The sequence below is a fragment of the Anser cygnoides genome, chromosome 21, assembly GCF_040182565.1.
Source record: "Anser cygnoides isolate HZ-2024a breed goose chromosome 21, Taihu_goose_T2T_genome, whole genome shotgun sequence".
Taxonomy (NCBI): domain Eukaryota; kingdom Metazoa; phylum Chordata; class Aves; order Anseriformes; family Anatidae; genus Anser; species Anser cygnoides.
In genome coordinates this window covers 2,040,726-2,063,583 of record NC_089893.1, presented here as the reverse complement: position 1 = coordinate 2,063,583, position 22,858 = coordinate 2,040,726, and the positions used below count along the sequence as shown (strand labels likewise).

At 48.7% G+C, this 22,858-nt stretch overlaps 6 protein-coding genes across 12 annotated transcripts in view; 3 read left to right on the top strand and 3 right to left on the bottom strand.

Moving 5' to 3' along the window:
- The first annotated feature begins 39 nt into the window (after positions 1-39).
- On the top strand, positions 40-9,864 carry SLC37A4 (solute carrier family 37 member 4). 6 transcript variants are annotated; one of them, XR_010826173.1, is made up of 9 exons: positions 40-358; positions 462-694; positions 2,133-2,376; positions 3,830-3,988; positions 4,374-4,459; positions 5,447-5,560; positions 6,842-6,981; positions 7,644-7,786; positions 7,958-8,099. XR_010826173.1 is itself a non-coding variant. In XM_048063473.2 (9 exons), the coding sequence occupies exons 1-9, from the start codon at positions 211-213 to the stop codon at positions 8,541-8,543; spliced, it is 1,356 nt and encodes a 451-aa protein (XP_047919430.2). In that variant the 5' UTR covers positions 46-210; the 3' UTR covers positions 8,544-9,864. The 6 variants fall into 6 exon arrangements, 2 of the variants coding, with proteins under 2 accessions (XP_047919430.2, XP_047919432.2); XR_010826172.1 differs by having other exon boundaries at positions 7,644-7,782; positions 7,958-8,096; XR_010826175.1 differs by having other exon boundaries at positions 42-358; positions 6,842-6,907.
- Positions 9,865-9,978: 114 nt separating this feature from the next.
- TRAPPC4 (trafficking protein particle complex subunit 4) lies at positions 9,979-11,731 on the bottom strand. The gene is made up of 5 exons (XM_048063406.2): positions 11,526-11,731; positions 11,222-11,396; positions 11,043-11,146; positions 10,840-10,966; positions 9,979-10,444 (listed from the first exon to the last, which is right to left on the bottom strand). Exons 1-5 carry the CDS (start codon positions 11,698-11,700, stop codon positions 10,366-10,368), a joined length of 660 nt encoding a protein of 219 aa, XP_047919363.2. The 5' UTR covers positions 11,701-11,731; the 3' UTR covers positions 9,979-10,365.
- RPS25 (ribosomal protein S25) lies at positions 11,698-13,712 on the top strand. The gene is made up of 5 exons (XM_066981196.1): positions 11,698-11,829; positions 11,951-12,046; positions 12,443-12,626; positions 13,135-13,233; positions 13,653-13,712. Exons 1-4 carry the CDS (start codon positions 11,827-11,829, stop codon positions 13,227-13,229), a joined length of 378 nt encoding a protein of 125 aa, XP_066837297.1. The 5' UTR covers positions 11,698-11,826; the 3' UTR covers positions 13,230-13,233; positions 13,653-13,712.
- A 596-nt stretch (positions 13,713-14,308) lies between these two features.
- Positions 14,309-17,939, bottom strand: CENATAC (centrosomal AT-AC splicing factor). 2 transcript variants are annotated; one of them, XM_066981194.1, is made up of 11 exons: positions 17,786-17,939; positions 17,547-17,713; positions 17,287-17,452; positions 17,133-17,195; positions 16,877-16,941; positions 16,649-16,693; positions 16,380-16,485; positions 15,944-15,974; positions 15,449-15,538; positions 15,215-15,347; positions 14,309-14,762 (listed from the first exon to the last, which is right to left on the bottom strand). In XM_066981194.1, exons 1-11 carry the CDS (start codon positions 17,900-17,902, stop codon positions 14,717-14,719), a joined length of 1,029 nt encoding a protein of 342 aa, XP_066837295.1. In that variant the 5' UTR covers positions 17,903-17,939; the 3' UTR covers positions 14,309-14,716. The 2 variants fall into 2 exon arrangements, with proteins under 2 accessions (XP_066837295.1, XP_066837296.1); XM_066981195.1 differs by lacking the exon at positions 16,649-16,693.
- Positions 17,940-19,811: 1,872 nt separating this feature from the next.
- FOXR1 (forkhead box R1) lies at positions 19,812-21,712 on the bottom strand. The gene is made up of 3 exons (XM_066981197.1): positions 21,506-21,712; positions 20,753-21,021; positions 19,812-20,336 (listed from the first exon to the last, which is right to left on the bottom strand). The coding sequence occupies exons 2-3, from the start codon at positions 20,968-20,970 to the stop codon at positions 20,108-20,110; spliced, it is 447 nt and encodes a 148-aa protein (XP_066837298.1). The 5' UTR covers positions 20,971-21,021; positions 21,506-21,712; the 3' UTR covers positions 19,812-20,107.
- Positions 20,889-22,858, top strand: part of BCL9L (BCL9 like) — an 87,258-nt gene continuing 85,288 nt past the window's right edge. The window contains exon 1 of the mRNA XM_013187116.3: positions 20,889-21,633. The gene's annotated coding sequence lies outside the window, so the exon portion shown is untranslated. The remainder of the gene's footprint in view (positions 21,634-22,858) is intronic.

Sequence of the window (22,858 nt, the reverse complement as noted above, 5' to 3'; positions counted from 1 at the left end):
GCGGGCGGAACGGGAACGGGGCCGCGGGGGGCCGGGGGCGGGCCGGGGGCGGGCCGGGGCTGGCGGCGCGGCGCGGCGCGTGCCGCTGGAGCCGCCGCTGGTGCCGCGGGCTGCCCCGGCCGCTGGGCTCGCGGGGCCGGGCTGCCGAGCGCCCCGCCCCGGCCCGGCCCGCCTGGCGCCGGCCCGGCAGCCCCCCGGCAGCGCGGCGGGATGGCGGGCGGCGGGTACGGACGGTACCGGGCGGCGATCTTCACGGCGATGTTCGTGGGGTACACGCTGTACTACTTCAACCGGAAAACCTTCTCCTTCGTCATGCCCGCCGTCATGGCCGAGGTGCCGCTGGGCAAGGACGAGCTGGGTGAGTGCCCGGGGCGGCGCGGGGCCGGGGCCCGGGAGCGGCGGGGCCGCGGCGTGCCCGGTTCGCGGCGAGCCGCCCGCCCCCGGCCTGTGCCTCGCTGCAGGGCTCATCACCAGCAGCCAGTCCGCAGCCTACGCCATCAGCAAGTTCATCAGCGGCGTCCTCTCGGACCAGATGAGCGCGCGGTGGCTCTTCTCGTCCGGCCTCCTGATGGTGGGTCTGGTCAACGTGGTCTTCTCCTGGAGCTCCACCGTGACGGCCTTTGCCGGGCTCTGGTTTCTCAACGGGCTGGCCCAGGGGCTCGGGTGGCCGCCCTGTGGGAAGATACTGCGGAAGGTAAGTATTTACCGAAAAACGTCGGAAACGGCACAGCTCTTGTTTTAAGCTCACCCAGCAGCAGGTCTGTTACAGGTGTTGCAGGAATAGTTGCTCCGAATTCAGAAGAATTCACACCCGTTCCTGCCTCCTTCAAGCCAAGGAGGTCGAAACCACTAGCTGTGATTTTTTTTTTTTTTTTTCCCCCCATTGAAAATGAGAGAGTTTGTTAGTCCTATCCTGTAGGTGTCTTGGCTCAAACTAAGTTTGATGCCCAGTGTCCACTGGTAGCAGACTTTCTCCGTTATAGAAAACGTCATTCATTGGGACTGAGTTTTTAAAGCATGAAAATGGAGGTCTCCTCATCTCTTTGTTGTTCTCTGCTGGGCAAGGGGCAAGGGAGCGATAAACAGTACCGTATCTGTACTCTCAGTGAACTTGGGCATTATAAATTGCAGCCTGTTCAGGTAGAACAACAACAGCATATGAAGAAGCAGTATGAGTCCAGCCTATAAGCTGCGTGCATTTGTTCTTTCTGACAATCTAATCGGAACACGTTGTTTTCTGCTTTATGATGGAGGGGAAGGAGTTTAGTTAGCTCTGTGTGCAAACCTTGACACTTCTGAATTCTACTAGGAGCACTCAGGCAGCTTGGTTTAGTGGGAATAGAGAAAGCGATGCAAAGGAAAGATCTGTGTACTTTCCATCCTACTTAGAAATTTCCTTGTGATCTGGTAATGTGAATGCAAGATTTTTAGAAAGATATAAAATCCAGGAATGCATGTACTTGTGGGAAAGGAGGTGATGAACAACCATGTTCCCCTTCTGCATGGCGTCTAATTCGACAAGCTAGAGGAGCTGGCAAGAAAAGGACTATCAGAGATGGTTGTGTACACAGAATGGAAGTTCTTGAATGATGGAAACACACATAGTATTTTGTGAAGATGTTTGTGAATGTAGATCTCAGACGTTTTCTTGTTGACAACAACCATCCAAATGGTTCTGGCTCTGAGTGCACAACGCAGTAAAGAACTGATCGTGCCTAATACTTAATGCAACAGCAAGTCCTTAAGTTACCCTGCTACTCTCTGCTTATCTATTTGTGGTACTGTGCCAGCAGACATTTCCAGGAGGACACTGCTGCTGTCAAGTGAGTATGCAGAACTGTGCACTCTCTCCCACCCCATGTCTCAGTTTCATGGAAGTGGAAATAATCCTGAGTTGGCTTATGGTACGAACACCTGTCAAGCTCCTATGACTGACACTCATGTAACATTTGGAGTTTTCTGCACGACTAAGGTAGAGAAGAGTTGGCTCTCACTTTATTTGGTACTGTAGATCTGTGTTGGAGTTTCCCAGAACCCTCGTTATGGGCCTTTATTGCAGATTTTCAGGTGCAACATCGTATTCATAATATTCTTTCTCAGACCTTACACCATTTTTTTTTGTTGTTGCACAGTGGTTTGAGCCTTCCCAGTTTGGGACTTGGTGGGCAATCCTGTCTACAAGCATGAACTTGGCTGGAGGCTTAGGCCCCATTGTTGCTGCTCTTGTGTCTCTCAACTACGATTGGCGCATGACTTTGTCCTTCTCTGGCTTCATCTGCGTGGTTGTCTCTTTTGTTTGCCTTGTCCTGATTAAAAATGAGCCATCGGATGTTGGGCTACCCAACATTGAACAAGGAACCAAGAAAGGAAAGAAAGGTGAGCATTAGACTTCGTTGTAAGTGTGCAGCCATATGAGATGGTGCAGTACGTTCTGTCTGTGTTCTGGTACAAATATGTCATTCTCAGTGGATTGAGCTCTCAGACCTTTCTTCCTGAAATTATTGCTCAGCAGGATATTTATAAGGGATTGTTTTCAGCAGCTTTATTCTGGTAACTACTGAGCTGTTGTTTTTAGTTAGAAATCATACATAAAATGTAAATGTATGTTTGCTTTAGTTTCTTATATATATATATATATAAAATAACATGATTTGTAACTAAAACACAAAAAGATACATATATATATTGAAAAAAAAAAACACAAACATACACCAAACTACAGTTTGTAGTTGGGGGCCAGTATTTAGGCTTCTGAAACTGTCAAAGTGACGTGCAGCAGAGCAGAGGAAGAGTCTGACCACCACTTAGTTCTGTTCTTCGGTCTACCAATGCCAGACCTGTTGCCGAGATGCTAATGGCCGTTTCATCTCCCTACCTGTATTAAGTCCTCATGTTAAGAGTACCACCCTGGTTTTCTTGGGGCTGAATATTCTGGGGCTCGTGCAGCACCTGCTGTGGGCTGAATATTCTTGGGGGGTACTGGACAGAGAGGAAAAAATGTAGCAGCAGGCAGGGGCTCCTTAAGCCTTTCTTCTGTGTTGCCAGAGGACAAGTAGTTCTCCCCTCACCCCTCCATGGGTTCTCTTGACCCCTGGCTTGTGGTGGACTCTGCTCAGTGTTTTCTGTCCTAACCTAGGACATCTGGTTAGTAAATGTTTGTTCAGACCACTGAGTATGATGCTTCTCTGAAAGCAGAACAGGTAGAGGAAAATTGCAACACAGGTTTGCTGTAGAATTTTAAAGGTTAGTGGAAACTCATCCTATCATCCATACTGTCCTGTGATGTCTGTGCTGTTAGACTCCACCTCTTTTGTAAGAAAACAATATTGTTTCCCCAGAGTGGTCTTTGGGGCAGAGTGGTTTTGTAGGTGTTTTTGGAAGACTTGATGCAAAAATCAAGGTACAACTTAAAAGTCGGCGTCATTCCTTGGGTATACGTAGTGTCTTTCGTATGCTGTGCTTAAAATTGTTAGCAAAAAAATATGGAAAAACATATATTTTTAATTATCATTGATTAAAAATTCACAATCTTCCTGTCTTTACTGGCAATCATAATACAGAAAATTCCCGGGGGTAGCATTTTGATTATTGTTTTTGAAATCTTTAATGAATATGGCATAAATCGACGGAGAAGATTCTGAAATCACTACAGAACCAGGACAAGGCGAAGGTGAAGCCATTCACTAGCAGTTGCTTTGAGTATCTTCCCCTTTAAGGATGTTCTCATGCATGAATCTTGCTTGCACAGTTTTCTGTGCTGTCACTGAGTCGGTGTGGGTCAGTAGCTGTGCTCCGGTAAGAGTAAGGCTCCTCCTGATCTTCCTTACAGGTTCTTCTAGCGACAATAGCACTTTGACAGAGCTGCTCCTCTCGCCATACCTTTGGGTGCTCTCAACAGGCTACCTGGTCGTTTTTGGAGTGAAAACATGCTGTACTGACTGGGGACAGCTTTTCCTGATCCAGGAGAGGGGACAATCTATGCTTGTGGGTAAGATGCAAAGTTGCATTTTAAATGGGGCTGCAATTTGGAAGGTGTTGCAAAGAGCTTGACTGGGTACAGCAAAAGGACCCGTACACTTCCAATTGACTTGTTCACCTACCTCCTACCTGTCTGCTTGGACACACAGGTGTTGAAATAACATGCTGATAAAAGTTACTGCATGTGCTGAATGCCTCAGTGCTGTCTTGTGCCAGGGCCCTGCTGGGACTGGCAGCCTGGTATTCCTGCCCAAGGATGAACTGGAGGATCTTGTCCAGCAGAGATGCCTGAAACTCACAGTGAGCTGACAGCAGTTGAGCATGGTCTGAAGCACAGCAACTCTGCGGTTGTGACCAAACCTGACAGAGTGTTCTTTGCTTCACCTGTGTTCTAGGTAGTTCCTATATGAGTGCCTTGGAGATTGGGGGCCTGGTGGGAAGCATTGCTGCCGGATACCTTTCTGACAGAGCAGTAGCAAGAGTAAGTAATGTGGACCCTCGGATGTGCTGGGCAGTTAACATAGTGCCAATTTCAGCATCTTCGGAATTTTGTGTTCGCCTTCTGTTGCAAATGCCTAAAGATGACCTTTTTCCCTCTCTAATACCTTCAGCAGCAGCGGAGCAGAATGTTCCCCTTGTGCACTCATTTATGTTGCTTTGGAGATTCAGGATAACCAAAACGCGGAAGTAGGGAATTGCTACTTCATGCTAGAAAATATCCATTCTCAGTGTCATGTTTCTTTCTTCTGTCTTCCCAAGCTCTTCTTTTGGATGCACTTTTGTGCCTAAACTACACTGCTTTGACATGGGACTTTTGAAACTCAGACCATTCTTGATTAATCCATGTCTTTCCCTTCACAGAGAGGTAGGCTGGGAGGGACACAACCCACCTCAACAGCTTAACCAAGGTGTTCAGCAGGTGCAGTAAGAGTGGTGTCGCCACTGCAGGACACAACTGAGAGAAGTAGGCCTGTATCCAGTTCGGCTATGTGCACTAGAACAACTGCTGAATATCCTAAAAGTTTTTGGGAAATGTGTGTGCCAATATTATTAGGGATCACAGTACTCCTCTGTGATGGGAGATTTAAGATGTTTCATCTGTTCTATTTACTTTTTTTTTTTTCCTGTAAACTCTAAATTTCCATGTTGAAAGACAGATGTGGTTGTTGATAGTTGTCTTCTGTCGGGAAGAAATAATTAAAATCCAGTGGTGGGATCTGAAGTCAAATTCAGGGTAGAAAGAGGGCACAACTGATAGCAGAGAAGTATCATTCATCACTGTAAGAGCTTCCTTTTTAGTTCAGTAGATTCTTCTTAAACCAAACTCAGAAGTCTCACTAAAAGATGTGCTTTTGATGTGCCACCTGTGTTTCTGACTGGACTGTGTGGATGGCATTAGCTATTCTGAATATAAATTGGAAAGAGTCCTTCCAGGCTCTGACTCTCCGTTTTTCTTCCTGTGTTACAGGTTGGTCTGTCAAACTATGGGAATCCTCGGCACACGCTGCTGCTTTCCATGATGGCAGGGATGTGTGTATCCATGTTTCTTTTCCGGGTAACAGTCACAGGCGATTCTCCCAAGGTAATCCATGCACACCAGTTGTGTCTCGGGTCGGCAGGCAGGTACAGCCAAGCACCCTTGCAGCTGTGTGCAGGGTGCAGACATGGGAGGGGGCTGCGGCTTCATGGTTTGAGGAGAACCTCACAAACGTGGTAGAATGGCAGGGTTAGTTTTTGGGGGCTTAAAAGGCTGACCAGGTGCTGATTGGTAGTCAGCATGGAATGGGAAGCTCCCCTTTTCACAGGATTTTGATCTGACTGCTGGTTTGAATTCTAACCAGTTGCATAAATTCAATCAAAACGAACTTTGAGTTCTGCACTTGCCTCACTGCTTCAGCCTCTTTAATTCTTTTACTTCTGTATTTTCAATAAGATTTCCACACCTCTTCTGTCATGTAAAATAGTATCATAAATAAATGGAAATGTTTGTGTAGAGGACAATGGTTGAGAGGTGTAAACTAGTAATAGTAAAAAGATTTAAAAAAAATAATTTTGGCAGAGAGTAACTTTGGGTAATTTTTGTCTGTTATAACATTGTGTTGTAAGAACTGCCTCTGCAGGGAAACATAGGGTGATTTTGCTGAGTTGATCAGCAAGAATTCAAACTTAACGTTGCTTACAGCTTTTGATAAATGAAGCTTTGAAGCTTCAGTAGGGAAAAATGTGGCAGCATCCTGGAGTCTCAAGCCAGCCTAGAAATAGGAGTCTGGTTAGTAATAATCAGTGTGTTTACATTTTGGAAGAGGCATCTGTCATATTGATTCTCAGCATTAAAACTAGCTGGCAGTCTTTCTAAAAAGCACTGTAACTCAAACAGTTGTTCTGGGTGCAGTGTGGCTACCAGTTTTGATAAGGAAGGGAAGAGTGATACACGTCTGTGTAGGAAACTGCAGGAACAGTGAGCTTGATGAAAAAGCTGTACAGAGAACAGTATCATTTGCATTTCAACTTTAAAATCAAATGCCAAGAAATGATGTATTTGCATTCTGACTATTTGTAAGTGGTAAAGTTTTCATGAGGCAGAAAGTGCACGTAAATTCTAAGAATAGCCCTTTAATGGTAAAGAATTTGATGATAGGAAGCATGACAGTTTTCTTCACCCTTCCCAAGAACTGTCAATGTGCATTTTCTTTCTTTACACTAGAGAGAAACGGGCCAGCACAGTCTGTGTTGGACTGCTGCTGCCTAACTTGGCTTGGGTAGTCTGCATTACTGGCTATAGTATAGACGTGATTTGCATCTGACCTAATGATTGCTAAATAACTGAAATTTATTTTCTGCGTTTTACTCTTTTCTTCCTCAGGAAAATCACTTCTGGACTGTAGCCTTGCAACCTCTAGCTGATCTTACAGGCCTAAAAGAACATGAGGTTTCTGCCTTGCATTTCTTTCTTCCTCTGCCTGTTTCTGCTTTCACTGATATGCCTTTTTCCAGTCCTGAAAGGTTGGTTAGTACTACAGACCTTAGAACCAGGGCATTGAGAAGATTACTCTAAGTCTTGTAAAAGATACCTTTCTTATAACCAGTTGATTGCACTAATTTACTGTAGAAAGTCTAAATTCAAAACTGTATTTAAAAATGTTATGTAAAAAGCTCTGAGGACTGTTAAGGGATTTTATGAGCATGCTCAGAATGAGTGATCCTGCTCCTGCAGGTACTGTTCCGCATAAATTTGGCAAGTTCTTTCCTAACTCCGTTCCCCATCTGGAAAGTAAGATGGTACTTAATCCCTCCTGGGCATCTTGAAATGGCTTTTATTGTTCATAAAGTATAAAGCATGCTAAAATCTTGAGATGGTAGAGTTACTTATCCTTTGTTGTCCTTTCACAAGTAATTAAAAAACTACCTGGCTCAGAATCTTTCAGTGTAAGCTGACACTGAAGTTGAAACTGTTTGTTTTGTTTTTTTGTTACTGTTTTGCTTTTTGTTTTTGTTTGCTGTTTTAGTTTAGTAACATAGAAGTTACCAACTAGTGGCTTGTCACAAATAAAGATCCTCTGATCAGTTGCTTGCATCTAAAATGAGAATGGCTTTTTTTAGTCAGGTGTCTCCTGATTCATTTTTAAAAGTGAGCTGATTCACAGCTCTCCTCTGTCATTTCGCAGGCTCGTTGCCCATCTTTCTTCTATGTTCTGGTTCTTTCTTGCAAACTGGCGCATGTCGTGTACACGGCTTAGGGGCTGAACTGCAGGAGAGGAAATTTCGCACTGGCTAACTCTGGCGTGCTGGAGATGCAGCTGAGCTGTAGGTACATGGGGTCTGTCACCGGCTTGAGCTCTTCTGTCTGCAGGCCAGGGAACTGGTGTCAGCTGGAAAATCTCAAAACCTCTTCCTTTTACTCTGCATAGAATCTATGTAGTTGCTGACTGACAGTGGTAAGATGCAAAGATCCCATTTCTGATCTTGCTTGTTTTGACAGCTGTGGATACTGACTCTGGGAGCTGTGTTTGGGTTCTCCTCGTACGGGCCGATCGCTCTGTTTGGGGTGATAGCCAACGAAAGTGCCCCTGCCAACCTCTGTGGCACCTCTCATGCCATTGTGGCTCTCATGGCCAACGGTGAGTCATGCACATTTCCCTTTTCCCCAGAAAATGAGCGCTACCAATGTTCTTGATGAAGCATGGTGTGACCTTAGGTGCCAAGTTACCGACCATGGCAAGGCATCTAACAAACAGACATAATGGAGTTGGAAGTCCCAAAGATGTTTCCTGGTGTATGTGATGGGTTTTTGTCATGTACTTTTAGGCCTGAGGAATTTCTAAAACATCAAAAAAAAGTATCAACAGATAAAATTGAGAAGCTTGAGTGTTGCTAGTTTTCTGTTTCTTTTCCTTACAGTTGGGGGCTTTCTGGCTGGACTACCCTTCAGTACCATCGCCAAACATTACAGCTGGGCCACAGCCTTCTGGGTGGCTGAAATCACCTGCACTGGGAGCACCGTGGCTTTCTTCTTACTGCGGAACATCCGCACCAAAATGGGCCGAATTCCCAGGAAGGCTGACTGAGGATAAGCTGCTTGGAGAAAAGGATGCTCCTGTGCTGACACAAATTATATTTGTTTTTTATTTAACTGGCCTAGGAGTGAGTTTAACTATTGCTGCAACCTACATAAAAATGTGTCAACTTCTCATTTGCTTTCATGTGCCTGAAGGCACAAGGTTCCTGCTGATTGCTTTATCCCTTGAGATGTGATAATTCAGCCAGTTCACATGTGCAGTGATTGGTACTGTATGACCTTTTTACAGCACTATTGGTGAAGCAGGCAGGTTTCACGGCCCGAGCTACTCAACTGAAAGTGCTGTAAAATGACAGGCTGGTTTCAGGTGCTGTCACATTTAGTTTTGTTCTTATTGTTGGTCTTAACCATTAACTGTTAGTTTAGCCTCGTTGTTCAGGGACACTGACATGCACCTTTTCTACATTCATTCATCCTTTGCAGCTGCTGTAAATGCGGCTGTCTTAGTTGACTTGGGTGTGAGCTCTCTGCTGTCTCTGCCCTGGAACCATGACAAGACCAGTGAATAATTATTACAGTACAGCTTCACAGCTTTACCCAGGATTGTTTTATATAAGCTAGGGTGTTGTTATGCTCTGGACAAGTGGAACGCTAATGTAGTGCTGTGATGTGATTCTCCTCAGCACTTAGAAATAGGCAAGTTTCCAAGAAATTGTTGGTAGTTCAGGGGAAAGCATTCAGAGAAGCTCCTTCTGTTGAACTGATCCTGCCCAGTGTGATTTCTGTGTACAGTGTTAATGATTTGCAAAGTAGGAGCTGCTGCCAAGTCTGATTTGCAGTGTGCTCTGCAAGCTGCTAGAAAAACTGACTCTGCAGCAGGCATTGCAACAGCAGCTGCCACTGGCACACATCTTCTGCAGCTGGGTTTTATGATAGCTACTATTTCTAGTATTGGCTTGTATTTTATCAGTAGAAGATGTGTAGCATAGAATGTTTTCAGGCAAAAACTGCATCTCTTATGGCTGTGGGTAAGGGCTTGAGCTATCTCAGAGAGAAGGCCTGAGCAGGAATATCGCTGACAGCAGGCAGCACTGATCTGTCCAACCCACCACTTTTGGCAATAAGTAGACTCAAGTTTTTAACCAGGATTTTGTTGAATATCCTTGCATTTTCCGCAGGAAGATGTATTGATTTGGGGTACTGGAAAAGGGGAGTTCAGCTCCTGAAGAACCACGTGTACTTTGCTGAACAGCTCGGTTGCAAGAGTAGATGGTCAGTCTTAATTAAAATAATGGAAGCAAATTACATTTTGTACTTAATTATATATGATCTTCTACTATCTGTGAAATAAAACTGGAGCAGTGTCATAAGGGCTCTGTTTGTCTTGTGGAGAATGGTGAAAGCAGAACTGTCTAAAACAGGTTATCCTCATGAGGTGGTACTGGCACCAATTTACCCTTTAACAGAAAACAAGTAGCCATCCACCTCTCTAAGGAATGTTTATTACTTCTACACAGAAACCCTTAGTAAAATCATAAGTTAGAGCTATACAGGAAAAATACATATATACAATTATGAAATGAAAGGGAACAATTGACTGCAGTAGGGCCACAGAGCCTATACCATACCTTTCTTACTCAAGGGTAGTGGAGCTGCAACAGAAGAAGATTCTGTGGCCCGAAAGTAAACAGTAGTAATAAATTGTTTAAGGTAAATTTTGTGAATGGGCCAGAACATTATCTTGGCAGATACGAAGCCTGTTTGGGGATATGTGGTCTCTGCTGTGGAAGAGGGAGATCTGGGAGAGGTTTGCCAGGGAAGAAGGCCCTGCTCTTTAGAGAAAGGAATCTGGGCAACAAGCAACATGTTTTCTATGATCCAGGTCCAAACGATCCAGCTTTCTCTGCTACCTCCAAAGCAAGCTTCAAGTTCTGATCAAACAATTCACATCTGAAATATTCAGAAAAATAAGAAGGGGGGGGGGCTTTACTTACAGAACAAGCTAAGAAAGACAGTATCTCTACACTGGCTTGGCATCCTTCAAGGAGAGATTCTGTCAGTCAAGCGCCAGCAACCTGACTGCTGTCAATCCTTGGCCTGGTTGTCAAGTAAAGTTAAAGCTTCTCCTACGGGTTCTGGGGCTATGTTAGGACTGCAGGGATTATACCAAGGAAAAGCATCTCCCATTTCTCCAGAAGAACAGCACTGGACAAAGCGCAGATCAGTGTCACGTACCTGCAGCGTGCTGCTTTGTTACTGAAGGCCCGTGTCGGCATTTGTTACTGCCCAGGTAGAACTTGAAGAGGGGCTGAGGGTGCATTATTAAAAGCGGGCTTCTTCCTTACCTGATTGGCATCTCCAGGGAGTAGAAAGGATTCTTCAGAGCGAAGTCGGAGTAAATCTCATAGATCTTTCGAAGAAGGGAGTCTATCCCAGCTTGCCTGGGGTCAGCCAGCACTACGAATTTGATCCCTGGAGGCACAAAGACCGCCGTGAGGGAGGTCGGGCCGCGAGGCAGCCCCGCGGAGCAGCAGGGGCGCGCCGGTACCTGTCAGCGTCTGGAAGCAGTGCAGCTTGAAGGTGTCGGTCTCCAGCATCTCGATGCCGGAGCTGCCCACCTCGGGGGAGAGCTGCGACCCGATGGCGAACAGCCTGCGGGGACACGGCGCTCAGCACCGCCGCCCTCCCCACCGCGCCCCCCGGCCCCGCCGCGCCGCCCCGGCTCACGAGTGGAACATGGAGGCCAGCATCAGCTTCTCGTTGGAGGAGAGGCGGTGGCGGCCGAAGCGGATGGACACCGGGTAGTTGGCGGGGTTGCTCAGGAACTCCAGCACGTCCTTGCCGTCGGCCGTGCAGCGCCCGCTGACCTCGGCGCCGTTGATGGCGAGCACGGCGTGGCCCACTGCGGGGAGAGCGGCGTCAGCGGGACCGGCCCGGCACGGCTCGGCTCGGCCCGGCACGGCCCGGCTCAGCACCCCCCGGCCAAGCACGGCCCCCCCCCGGCCCGGCCCGGCCGCCGCCCGCAGCGCACCGCGGATGCCGTCGCGCTGCCCGAAGGCGACGACGACGCGCTCGTCGCGCGGGCGCAGGACGAGGTCGAGCGGGAAGCTGAAGGTCTTCTCGGTGTCGCTGCGCGGCACGTAGTGGTCCAGCTGGTAGATGAGGCCGCCCGCCTTGTTCACCACGTACACGCTGAAGATCGCCATGGCGCCGCCCGCGGAAGTGACGCCCGCCGCGCCCCGCCCGCCCCGCCGGGGCCTCGCGGCCGCCTCGCGCCCGCCGCTTCCTTTCGCCGCCGCCATCTTGGGAGCAGCAGCAGCCGCAGCCGCAGCATGGTGAGCGCGGCGGGGGCCGGGGGGCCGCGGGGGGAGGTCGGGGGCCCGGCGGGGGGGGGGCGCCGGGCGGCGGTGCCCCGACCCCGCTGCTCACCGTTCCGCCTCCGCTCTCCTCTCGCAGCCGCCCAAGGACGACAAGAAGAAGAAGGACGCGGGCAAGTCCGCCAAGAAGGACAAGGACCCGGTCAACAAGTCCGGTGGCAAGGCCAAGAAGAAGGTGGGGGCCTGCGGGGCCCGGCGGGGGGGCGGCGGGGCCGTGACCGTGACCCGTACCGGGGCAGTACCGGGGCTCCTCGAGGCCCCCCCCCGCGGCGCGGCCCCGCTGCGAGCAGCGTGCGGCCGGGGGGGTCCGCCGGGTCCCTGGGGGCTGGCTGTCCGGCCGGCGGTGAGGTGCAGGGGATGGTGTTAAACCTGAGTGAAAGCGGGCGTTACCTGCGGCCTGGGGAGGTCCCGGAGGGGTTCTCCGCAACGTGTGCGTTTCATCGCTCCTCTGGCCCGTGGCGTGATACAGACCCGTTTGAGGGTGCATTTCTTAAAACGTTCCAAAGCTCAGTCTTTTGTTACTGCTCAGAAGATGGCTTAGTGCTTTGGGGTTTTTTTTCTCTTCAAGTAGAAGTGGTCCAAGGGGAAAGTGAGAGACAAGTTGAACAATCTCGTCCTGTTTGACAAGGCCACCTATGACAAGCTGTGTAAAGAAGTACCCAATTACAAGCTCATCACACCAGCAGTTGTCTCAGAAAGACTGAAGATTCGAGGTTCTTTGGCTAGGGCTGCTCTCCAAGAACTGCTCAGCAAAGGTAAAAAGCTCACTCAAAACCCTGACAAAACACCAAGCTGCTTGAATTAGAAGTTGTGGTTTTTTCCTTCCAAGGGCTGACCTACAAGATTTTGTGCTCCACATGAAATATGCAAATGGGCATGCGTTTTTAAAAGCCACTGCCTCAGCTTGTATTTTAAAGGCGCACCAAACTAAGGAGTGGACTCTGCTGTGTTTAGTAATAAGGCTGTACAAAGGAAGTAATGTCAGAGGGATAGGCTGCAGTGCAGCTGCTCCTGGGCTTGAACGAAAGCCCTGCATACATGTGTTAGTAACAAAGTGCTGTTAACACTCAAATTCTTTTTTTAGTGGAACCTGTGGTTATTGGGTTATTATCACATGTTTAAGTACCTTTAACGTGAGGTATTGGGTACCCTGGTAGTATTTCCTATTGCGTATCTTTTGGCCCACTGCTTTAGAATCGCCCAGGGCAGCACAAGATCCCCAGCAGCCCCTAGTAGATGTGCACTCAATCATCTTTTTCACAGGTTTGATCAAACTGGTGTCCAAGCACCGAGCCCAAGTGATCTACACTAGAAACACAAAAGGTGGAGATGCGCCTGCTGCGGGGGAGGATGCATAGGAAGGTGAGACCATGGGCTCCGTTAAGGTGCTGGGTTTTACTGTGTCAGCAGCTAACAAACAGCTATGTGCAGCAGTGGTGGGATGCTGGGACGCACAGTTCCACATGGTTTGGGACTGGTCATTTCTCCAGTATGTTCAGAGGATGTTGCTTGCACTCCGAGTCACTTTTAGGGTAGTGTTACCGGAAACAGCAGTTCTCCAGAATTAAAGAGCAATTTGCTGTTATGTCCGTATTGCCCACCATGGGGGGAAAGCAGTGTGCACTCTCCTGTCTTTGTGAGCTATAGGGCAGGTGGGTGCATGCTTCCCTTGTTGTCAGAGCATGCTGTGACTGAGCCGCCTTGTTTAGGCGGAGCTTCCAGGTTGTTTGTGCTGGTTTGCTTTGAACTGGGGGTCTGATTTGGGACTTCTTGCTTTGCAGGTTCTCCAGTGACCTCTTCAACAATATATGTAGATGCACACAATAAAATTATTGAAATAATTTTTCATGCTTCTTTTTCAAGAATGTGTATTTTTCATTACTATCACGTGCTTGCTGTTGGATTCTGGTATGGGTCACAAGTTATCTTCCTGTATTAGCCAGGTTTTGCCAAGCTTTTTTCATTTATATGGCATTGCAAATTACCATAAAAATTCTTTTATGGTGGGAAAAGGGAAAGAACTTTTAACATCAATAGCTGCTGTAGGTGATGCAAGCAATATACGGTTTTAGTGAGAGGAAAATTGAAGACGATTTCTTGCACTGTAGATAAGAAAGGGGGTAGTATGGCATTTTAATTATTTACTTAAACTCCCTCTAACAAGCCATGACCACGTGTTTCTCTACAAGGGAACAGCCTTAGTCAGGCTAGGGGAAGTGTAGGTTAGGAACCCTAAATAAAGTAAAAGTATTTTCTTTAAATTAGAAGGAATAACTACCCATAGGGAAAGTTTTTGAGGCAGCCTTTCTTCTGCTGAGGACTAATTACAGTTGCCCTTGACATGAGGCAGAACTGGATTTTTCCTTTCTCTGAAAGCTAGAAAATGTTTAAGTCACAAAAAGTTAAATGAAAACAACAGGCATAGGACAGCAGTTGGTATAAGAAGTAGCCCTGTGTCCCAAATGAATTTCAGTTGGTCTACTAACAGGACTTTTTTTAAAAAACTTTATTTAAACTAAGCTTTTGAGAAATAAAGAGATGTCACGCTACGTGCAGTGTACACTGTGTAAGCTGAGCTTTCTGATTATGAAGACATGGCATAGCTGTCTTTGTGTAGTCTGTGACTTCAGAAATCAATCATACACAGTATGTCCTTTACAGGGGGAGTGAATCCCCTTGCAAAGTAGCTTTCAGCAACAGTGCTCAGCTCGTAGTGTTATTCTGTGGTCAGGGGACTGAAGGCATCTAGATGTATGTCAAACATGGCGCTGGCAAAGCTACAGCTAACTAGCGTCTACTTTTCCACAAAGGTCAGAGCTTGGTTTCTTCTGTGGTCCTCTTCTCATCACCTTTTCTTCTTCTTTTCCCCTGATTCAGCTCTAAACTGATGCCTGAAAGAGAGCATAGATGTCAGGATGCAACAGCCTTTAAAGAGATAATGAAAGTTCCCTCATCTAACAAGTAAGACAGTGTTACGCATGGTATTTTAGAACAGAACCTCCCTCAACCTTTTCAGTTATTTCAGTGAACTGTGGTTCCCAGCAGTCTCTTCAGCTAGTCGGCGCAGATGTCCAGTGTATTTAATTGAAAGTGTCAGTGCAACAAGTATGTGTAAAAGTACAGGTACGCAAGTCTGAAAAGGTAGCCAAGCTTGACAAGACAGAGACCTTAGTGTATTTTTCTCTGCCTGGATTGAGCACTGTGTGAAGCAATTCCTTTCTTTTGCGTGGGAAAATTTTCTCTGCACGCTCGCTACTACAAAACCTGCTCCATTAGTAGTAGCCTGAAGAAGGAAGCTGCATACCCCCAGTCCAGTGTCAGTCCATGCTACCCTGAAACTTACCTGGACTGCCACCTCCTGCCGTGATTCCAAACCCGTCCAAAGGAAGGAAGCCAGCTGTCGCCTGTCTGAGAGGTATGGTCAAAATTGGCACCAACGCGGTCTGCTGGGAGCTTTTTCAATTTCTGCTTATCCTCTAAAAGAATTTATTCAGTTAGTTTTTAAAAATCCTTTTGGTTCTTTAGTGCAGCACTGGAATTAATTTGAAGTTAACTGAAACGTATACAAGCTGCTCACTTTGCCTTAGAAATTCTTCATATGAAGGTCCAATTTGTTGTTCACTTCCATCCCCTTCGTCTTCCTTTGTCAGCCAGGGAGGTTTTGCACCTAGAAGTCATAGGGAAAATGTATTGAACCACTGAAGATATCTTAAGTGCCTAGCTTGAGGTCGGGAAGAATATCGCCTCTCCCCCTGTACCTGCAGCTTGTCTTTCTCTTCCATTTTTTAAGAAAAAGAAGCTGGCCTGCCTTGGTTAAGGCCATGACAGATCACACCTAAAACCACACAGTCTGCCCAGCAGTAGTGCACAGGCTTTGCAGTGCCAATAGAGTTTTCATAGTACTCAAGTGTTTTCTTCTATTTTAGAATGTCAGTACTTTAGCAAGAGAGTGAGCACCTGTTGGTCATATTGTAACTGTTCCAAAATTGCTTTAAGTTTTCCCTGTTACACTTGTAACTCAAGACTTTTAAGTACCACAGTAAGTAAATGAGTCAAGTAGCAGGCAACTTACCTGTGTGAACATTTCCTTTCCCTTCTGTTTCCTGTTATGAGAAACAGGAAACACTAATTAGAAACTAATGCTTTTAAGATTATCTCTGAACAAAGATTGTACATCGTGTGCATTCCAGTATACAAGAAATGCCTGAGAATTTCCCTTCCAGTACTAAGTCCTGATGCAGAAAGAGGGAGACTCTTCTCCATTGTCTTTAAAGGAGTGTTTGCTTTTTTACAGTGTATTTTAAAGAATGTTTTCTTAAACTGAAGTTAATGCTAGCTGACTAAAACTCTAAGCTAGTTGCGTGCCTGACTGCAAAGCTGCCTTTTTCAGCAACAGAGATTCACTGGGGCAACTGCAACCCCTTGTTTTGCTTTGTAACACATGCTAATGAAACTTGCAGCTATTTAAATCACGCTTGTTACCAAAGTCAGGTGATAACTGCCCCCACCTGGTGGCCAATGAAGGTCAAAGCCTGGCCTGATTCCATCCAATTTAAATCGGGTCCTGTCTGCATGCTGCTTGGGCCAGGCTGCTCGGCATTATGAGAGGAATCCCTGAAACACAGGAGCCACAAAGAGAGGTGAGCCAGAAATAGCACTGTATTTGTGTTTGGGAAGCCTTCCGATAAGAAGAAAAAGAAGCGTTCTTGGTGTATGATAACGTTAGGCATTTAAAAGTTACTGTGCTTGCTTTTTGTGGCTATTACTGCTTACATACCTCTTTGTGGATGAGAGAATACTCTTTCTGTGCATATGTTGCTTGCTATAGTTTAGATTTAAAAAAACGTTAATCTGGATGAAAGATACAGGTGAGTGAGGGTAGTCCCAGCTCCAGCCAACAGCAGAAGCAGGCACGAAGCACTGCTGCTGTTGCGTTGCCCCGGATGTTGAGCGGTGTGCGGAGCAGCAGCCAGACAGGAGGCTGGCAGCAACGTCGCATCCTTACCTTGTGGGTGCTGCGGTGGAGCTGCAGACAGAAGGTCCCGCACAAAGTTCTGGCTCTGTGTGAGGCTGAGTTTGATTCAGGAAAAAGGAACAATATTTCTGGTATTGAGCAGAAGCGTGCCCCCGGCGCTCCCCAGCCCCCCGGTCCCGTCCCCAGCACCCCCGGGGCCGGGCGCCGCCTGCCAGCGCTCGCACGGCCCGGGCCAGCAGGCGCAACCAGGGCTGGATACGGCTCAGCTGCCGGCCGCGGCACCAACCTCGAGGGCGGCCTGCACGGTCTCCCGCTGCCTGCGCTCCGCCTCCCGGATGCGGGCCGCCATCTGCGGGGAGAGCGGAGCGGCGGTGAGAGGCGGCGGCGGGGGGGGGACGGGGACTGCGGGGGGCCGGGGGGGCCGCGCCGCCCGCCCCCACCTGGCGGATGCGCTCCTCCTCCTCCTCCTCGTAGGCGCCCAGGGCCTGCGCCAGCTCCGCCGCGAAGCGCCCGTAGTCCTCCGGCGACACCAGGAACCGCTCCCGCAGCGCCGCCTCCGCGCGGTTCTCCCGCCAGAACCGCGCCGTCTCCCGGCGGTGCTCGGGGCTGCGGGGCCGCCGTCAGCGGGGCCGCCCTCGGCGCTCCGCCGCCCTCGGCGTCCCCCCCGCCCCCGGCCCGGCCCGGCCCGGCCCGCGCTTACCCGGCCAGGTGGTGCAGGAGCCCGGCCTGCGGCAGCGCCACCCCCCCGCGCCGCCAGTCCCGCCGCACGGCGCGGCCGCAGCACAGGCACCAGACGCGCCGCTCGTGCTCCGCCGGCTCGTACCGCCGCACGGCCGCGCCGCCCAGCGCCTCCCGGGCCGCCGCCACCTGCGGGACAGGAGCGCCGTGGGGGGGCTGCGCCGGCCCCGCGCCCGGCCCCGCGCCCGGCCCCGCGCCCACCTCCTCCTGCAGCCGGCCCAGCGCCTCCCGCAGCCGCCGCCGGTGCGCGGCGCCGTACAGGTGGCGGCGGCCGGCGAAGGAGGTGCGGCGGCACAGCGCGCAGTAGTGCACCGCCATGGCCGCGCAGGCGCCGGCGGCGGGCGGGGGCCGGGGCGGGGCCGGCCGGGAGGCCCCGAGGCGCCCCCCCCCCCGCCCCGCCTCCAGGCCGGGGCTGGGAGGAGGGGGGGGGCCGTAGCAGGGCCGCAGCCCCGGGTTAAGGAAAGCAGCTCGGTGCTGCCGCCTCGCGCAGCCAGGCCTGCGAGGACCGCTCTGCCGGCACACCCCGCTCAGGCGGAACGCGCGGGCGGTGCGTGGGGACTGAGCCGCTGCCCTCCGACTCCCCGAGCCGGACGGGTGAAATCTGGGCCCAGCTACGCAGGCCCTGCCTTCGCGACCGTTTTTGTGCCTTCTGCTGGTCGGGAAGCTGTTGTCTTAGCGCGTGCGTTCAGACTTGAGGCTAGGGGTCGAGTAACACGTCTGTTCTTTACGCTCCTGGGGATGTGCAGGTGAAATGCGTCGAGCTCCAGGTGTACCCAGCCTGCTTTGTTGGGCAGGCTCAGGTGGGCTGTCGCCTAGTGTCCTCCCGGCATACCTCAGGTGTAGAATACAGCTCAGTGAACTTCACAACTTGCACCACGACTATGTGCTGTTTGTCCCCTGCCAACAGGGTGCCCTGGCTCCTGCTGTGCAGCTGGGGAGAGGCAGTAGCTTTTGAGGCACTCTGTGGATAACTGCATGCTGCAACTCAAACAATTGTTGCAGAAACTATGAAGAAGATACAAAAAATCAGCTCTTCTTGAATGCTACAAATGTGCTACCTGCCTGACTTCTGGCCTAGGGACTTGATTTTTGTACCTCTTGCTGGAGAGACAAGTAAGTCAACAACACAACAGCAAGCTCTATTTTTTTTTTTTTAATGTCATGTCCTTGCCTCTCCAGGATAGCTGTCCTAGTGCTCTGCAGTGCTCATTGATTTCTGCTAAATGAGTGTTGCAAACATTCCAAGCACCTTGCAAAGCAGGCTGTCCAGCAGTTTTGTGGAACCTTGTCTGATGCTTTTACAGTTCCTCAGGGAAGTGCAACAGCTTATAATAATGTCTGTATGGTATTGGCTCTTCTCACTCAGCCAGCTGATGTTTTCTCTGTTCAGCTTCTGACCTGTAGACTGAGACCCTTTGTCTCAGATCACCCTTCCCCTGCAGTTTAGCCCTCTGCACTGCAAGAAAATGACAAGAGGCAATGGCTTGCCTGGTGGACTAAGTTTTAAAGGTGTTGAAGGTGCCACATGTCAAAATGCTTCTGCAGCCTGAGATGTGTCCAACTACTGATGAACTGGGAGCAAAAAAGTGCTTTACTGAAGGGAAGGAGATGGTCTTTTTTCTCCTCCCCACTTCTAAATTTGAGTCCTTGTATCGTGATGCTCGCTGCTCTTCTACGGCATGTTCTTTGTTTGGAAACTATCTGCAGCAGCACCTGAGCAAATAAGCTTGGTTTGAAAACATGTGCTAGCACATGTTCCAGAAGCAGGGAGCCACAAGGAGTCACGGACCAAACAGAGATTTAATAAGTTCTGCAAAAGATACAGAGAGGAATTTGCGATAGTTATTTGGACCATAATGAGCACTCAGGCACTGATACTAGAGCCTCAGTCAGTCTTAATCCATATTAATTTGACAGGTGTTGTATTGCTAAGCAAAACGATGCTAAGATTAGGACTCTGTTTTAATTTAGCCTGGCTTCTCTAGCTATGTTAGGTTCATTTAAGAATGCTTTTTTGGTGGTCTGGTGACTTAACCTACTTGTGGGGTTATCTAATTATCTAGTATAATCTCATAAGCCTGGTGTTGAGTGGTGTAGTGGCTGCATACTGGCTTGGATGCCTGCTGTGGTCATAGGCAACCCTATCTGAGTGCCTTGTGCTTGAGCTTGTTCCCCAGCTTGGGAGAAGCATCCAGCAATATTCTGCAGTAGCAACTCAGTTGTGAGGAGGAGCCAGTAAGTTTTTCCTTGAGGTACACTGAAAGGTTTCTCTCCAGATGTGGAAAGAATAGAATTATGCCTGAACATAGTACGGTACCCTCTTGTTGCTTTGCCTGTGAAGCAGGGAAGGGACTTCTCTAAAGAGAAAGCAAGCAGAAGCCCCTCTGTTGCTTGTGGGGATGGGAGGGTCATAGCAACTCAGGTATCCCTTTGCTTAAGTAGCAACTCAGGTATCCCTTTGCTTAAGTATAGGTAAAAGCAGATAAGACCTCTGTTCTGGGTAGGGTCCTCTTTATCAAGTGTTCAGCTTGGCCCTCTCCGTATCCTCACCAAGTCGAGAGCCTCTTTGGGCACAAGAGGCTCGTGAAACTTTTGGTGCCCTTTTGGAGTTAGTTTCCACAGCTGTGACTTGTGGTTTCCGTTTCTGCACACAAAACAAGTTGTTTTCTCAAAGCTGCTGCTGAAGCACAGGTTGTGTCGGATAGTGTTTTTCCAGCCCGCTGGGGCTGTTTGAAAAAATGGAAAGTGCTGCCTGCAGAGAGAAGAGATTTGCACTGAGCTGAAGCGCCGTGAATAAAATGCAATAATTTAGAGAATACATCGTATCTGAGTGCAGGGAGGAGGAGAGGTTCCTCCCTGACCTGTGTGGATGGCTGGAGTGGATGAGCACTTCATTTTGTCTCTAAGGACTGCAAGACAAAAGACATTTTTTCTTTAAGGATCTGCAACCAAGCAGGTCTCGCTGCTGGGTCTCAAGACTTCCAAGTTTGTGTTTTTGCAATCTACCCATGTTCCCTAGTAAGAATAGAGGGGAAGCAGTTTGCTCAGCAGCATCTTGAGCCAAAGGCAGAGCTGAGAATTGAACAAGTCCTGAATGCTGTATCCTTGCTCTTCAGAAAAACGTCAAAGACTCCATCCTACACTAGGAGGTAGGAGAACAGTGGATACCGTGTGAACTGGTAGATCTGTTGTACAGTCAGGCTGCCATTTGTGCTGTTGCATAGGGCTAGGGTGATTAGAATGGAGTAATTAAGGGGGGGACGGGGCCAGCCTCCCTCAATTTTGGTGCTTATCTGCCTGGTGTGCTTGAGCTTCATGCTCTGAGATCTGTGGATTTCTGACTTGTGAGGCAATGGCATCGCCTTCAGTTTGGGAGTTTCCAGCATCTTCTGAGGAAACGGGATGTCTGCACATGAGTCACCTTCATTCTCTGTAAGCTGGGGAGAGGAAGAGCAAAAAAGGATATGGGTATATTAGCCCTTGGTGGAATGAGGAATAGAGAGAACCTGTTTTGTTTTGGGGGAAGTTGGATGTGGCAGACCATGTATAGGAAGCTGGACAGATCTCAGCCCTGTTGCTAGTGGAGGTGCAGTGCTTTCCTGAATTAATTTGTTCCTCCTGGTCTCAGCCAAGAGGCCTAGTCATGAGTGGATGATGGAAAAAATAACCTCTCCTGCTAGGGCTGAGAACCTCACTGAGCTAATAGCTATGCTGCCCTTGTTCTACCGATGAAGAAAACTTCAGCCTCTATTCCTGCGCTTTGTGCTCTCATCCTGTTCATCAAACAGATTCTGTGCGTCGACTGACCCGTGCTGTAGCAGGAGGCAGCTGCTTATAGAACTGCTGAACCAGCTCAGTTTTCCTGCAGGATTGCTAAGCACGTATGACAGTTAGGACTTCCTAAGCAGTTCCCTCACGTACCTTTTAAGCCTTGCTGAAAGATGTCAGCACATCCTCCTCAGTACGGCCTGCATTAGAATAGTCCCTGGATGTGTTTGGAGAAGTCTCTGTGGCAGCGGTGACCAAGGCTACTGGACTGTCGGATCCGGGTAAGTCCATGCCAGCGCTTCCTGTGACAGGGCACACCGGGCTGGGGTTTACCCACAGCCACAGATGAGGCTGAACATCAGGCTCTAAGGAGAAGAAAAACCGTCACTCCAGTGGTTCTGCCTGACGACCATTGCTAGACCCGGCTGCCTAGAAGCAGGCTGGTGAAGCTTTAACGGAATGCAAATTCCAAGGCAAAGGTTGCCAGTTGCCTTCTCATCTCTCTAAGTAGCGGTGTGATTTGTTTCATTGTTTGCATACAGCATGCATGACTGCGAGTTCTCACGCCACTACAGCTAGCCCAAACAGCTGTGCTCAGCTCTGATATTTTACTTTTCAGTGAGACAAGCCGGAAGAGTGTAAATTACTCCCTTCAGCAGCACTCCTTTCCCAAGTTTATCTACCCAAAAGGTAGCATTGGGAGGGAAGTATATCAGCAGGCACAGCTATGTAATTGTATCATTGTCCTTGAGAGAGGGACAAACTTGAAGATTAGAAAAATTCCAGTCTAGACACAGACTCTCTGTTTAGCAAAATAAAAGCCCCTTTCCCATATCATACCCTAAAAATATCACCAGCCTCTGTGGGTAATACCATGCCCCAAACTTACCGTGGTCATCCGTCAGTTTCCCTGGGAGTGCACACCAGTGTGCCAGGGGGCCAGCTTGCCAATTCAGCATGCAAAAGCTCAGTTTCTCATCAGTAGCTGGTTGACATTGTAAGTCCAGAAACAATGTGGTGAATCAATAGGATTTAGATCCTTCTCTCTCCCAGGGTGTACAACGCACAGAATTTGGATTGGGAAAATACTAATTTTGGCTTAATGGCTGACCAGGGCCTGCATTATGCACACCAAGATTTCTCTCCTTCCTTTGGGCTTCAGGAGAGTGGGACTTAGATATGGGCATAAGGACTCATGAATGGCAGCTAAAGGGAAGAGACTGGGCTCTTAAGAGAGATGCTGTTAAGAGTATGTGCAGGAGAAAATAGGAGAGATGCATACTTGGTACATAATTACAATAAGAAATGTCTAACGTTGCATTTTAAACAAAGTGAAATAAAATGGTCTTTTTATTAACTTATAAACTCTCGTAAATAGTAAGTTCTAGATTAGACTTTTCACCTGAGTTTTGGAGACAAATCTTTTTAAAAGAAAGTTAGCCAATCAATCCCTGTACGACCTTTACCTTGGAGAAACTGATCATTAGTGATGGCAAGTTTGAGTTC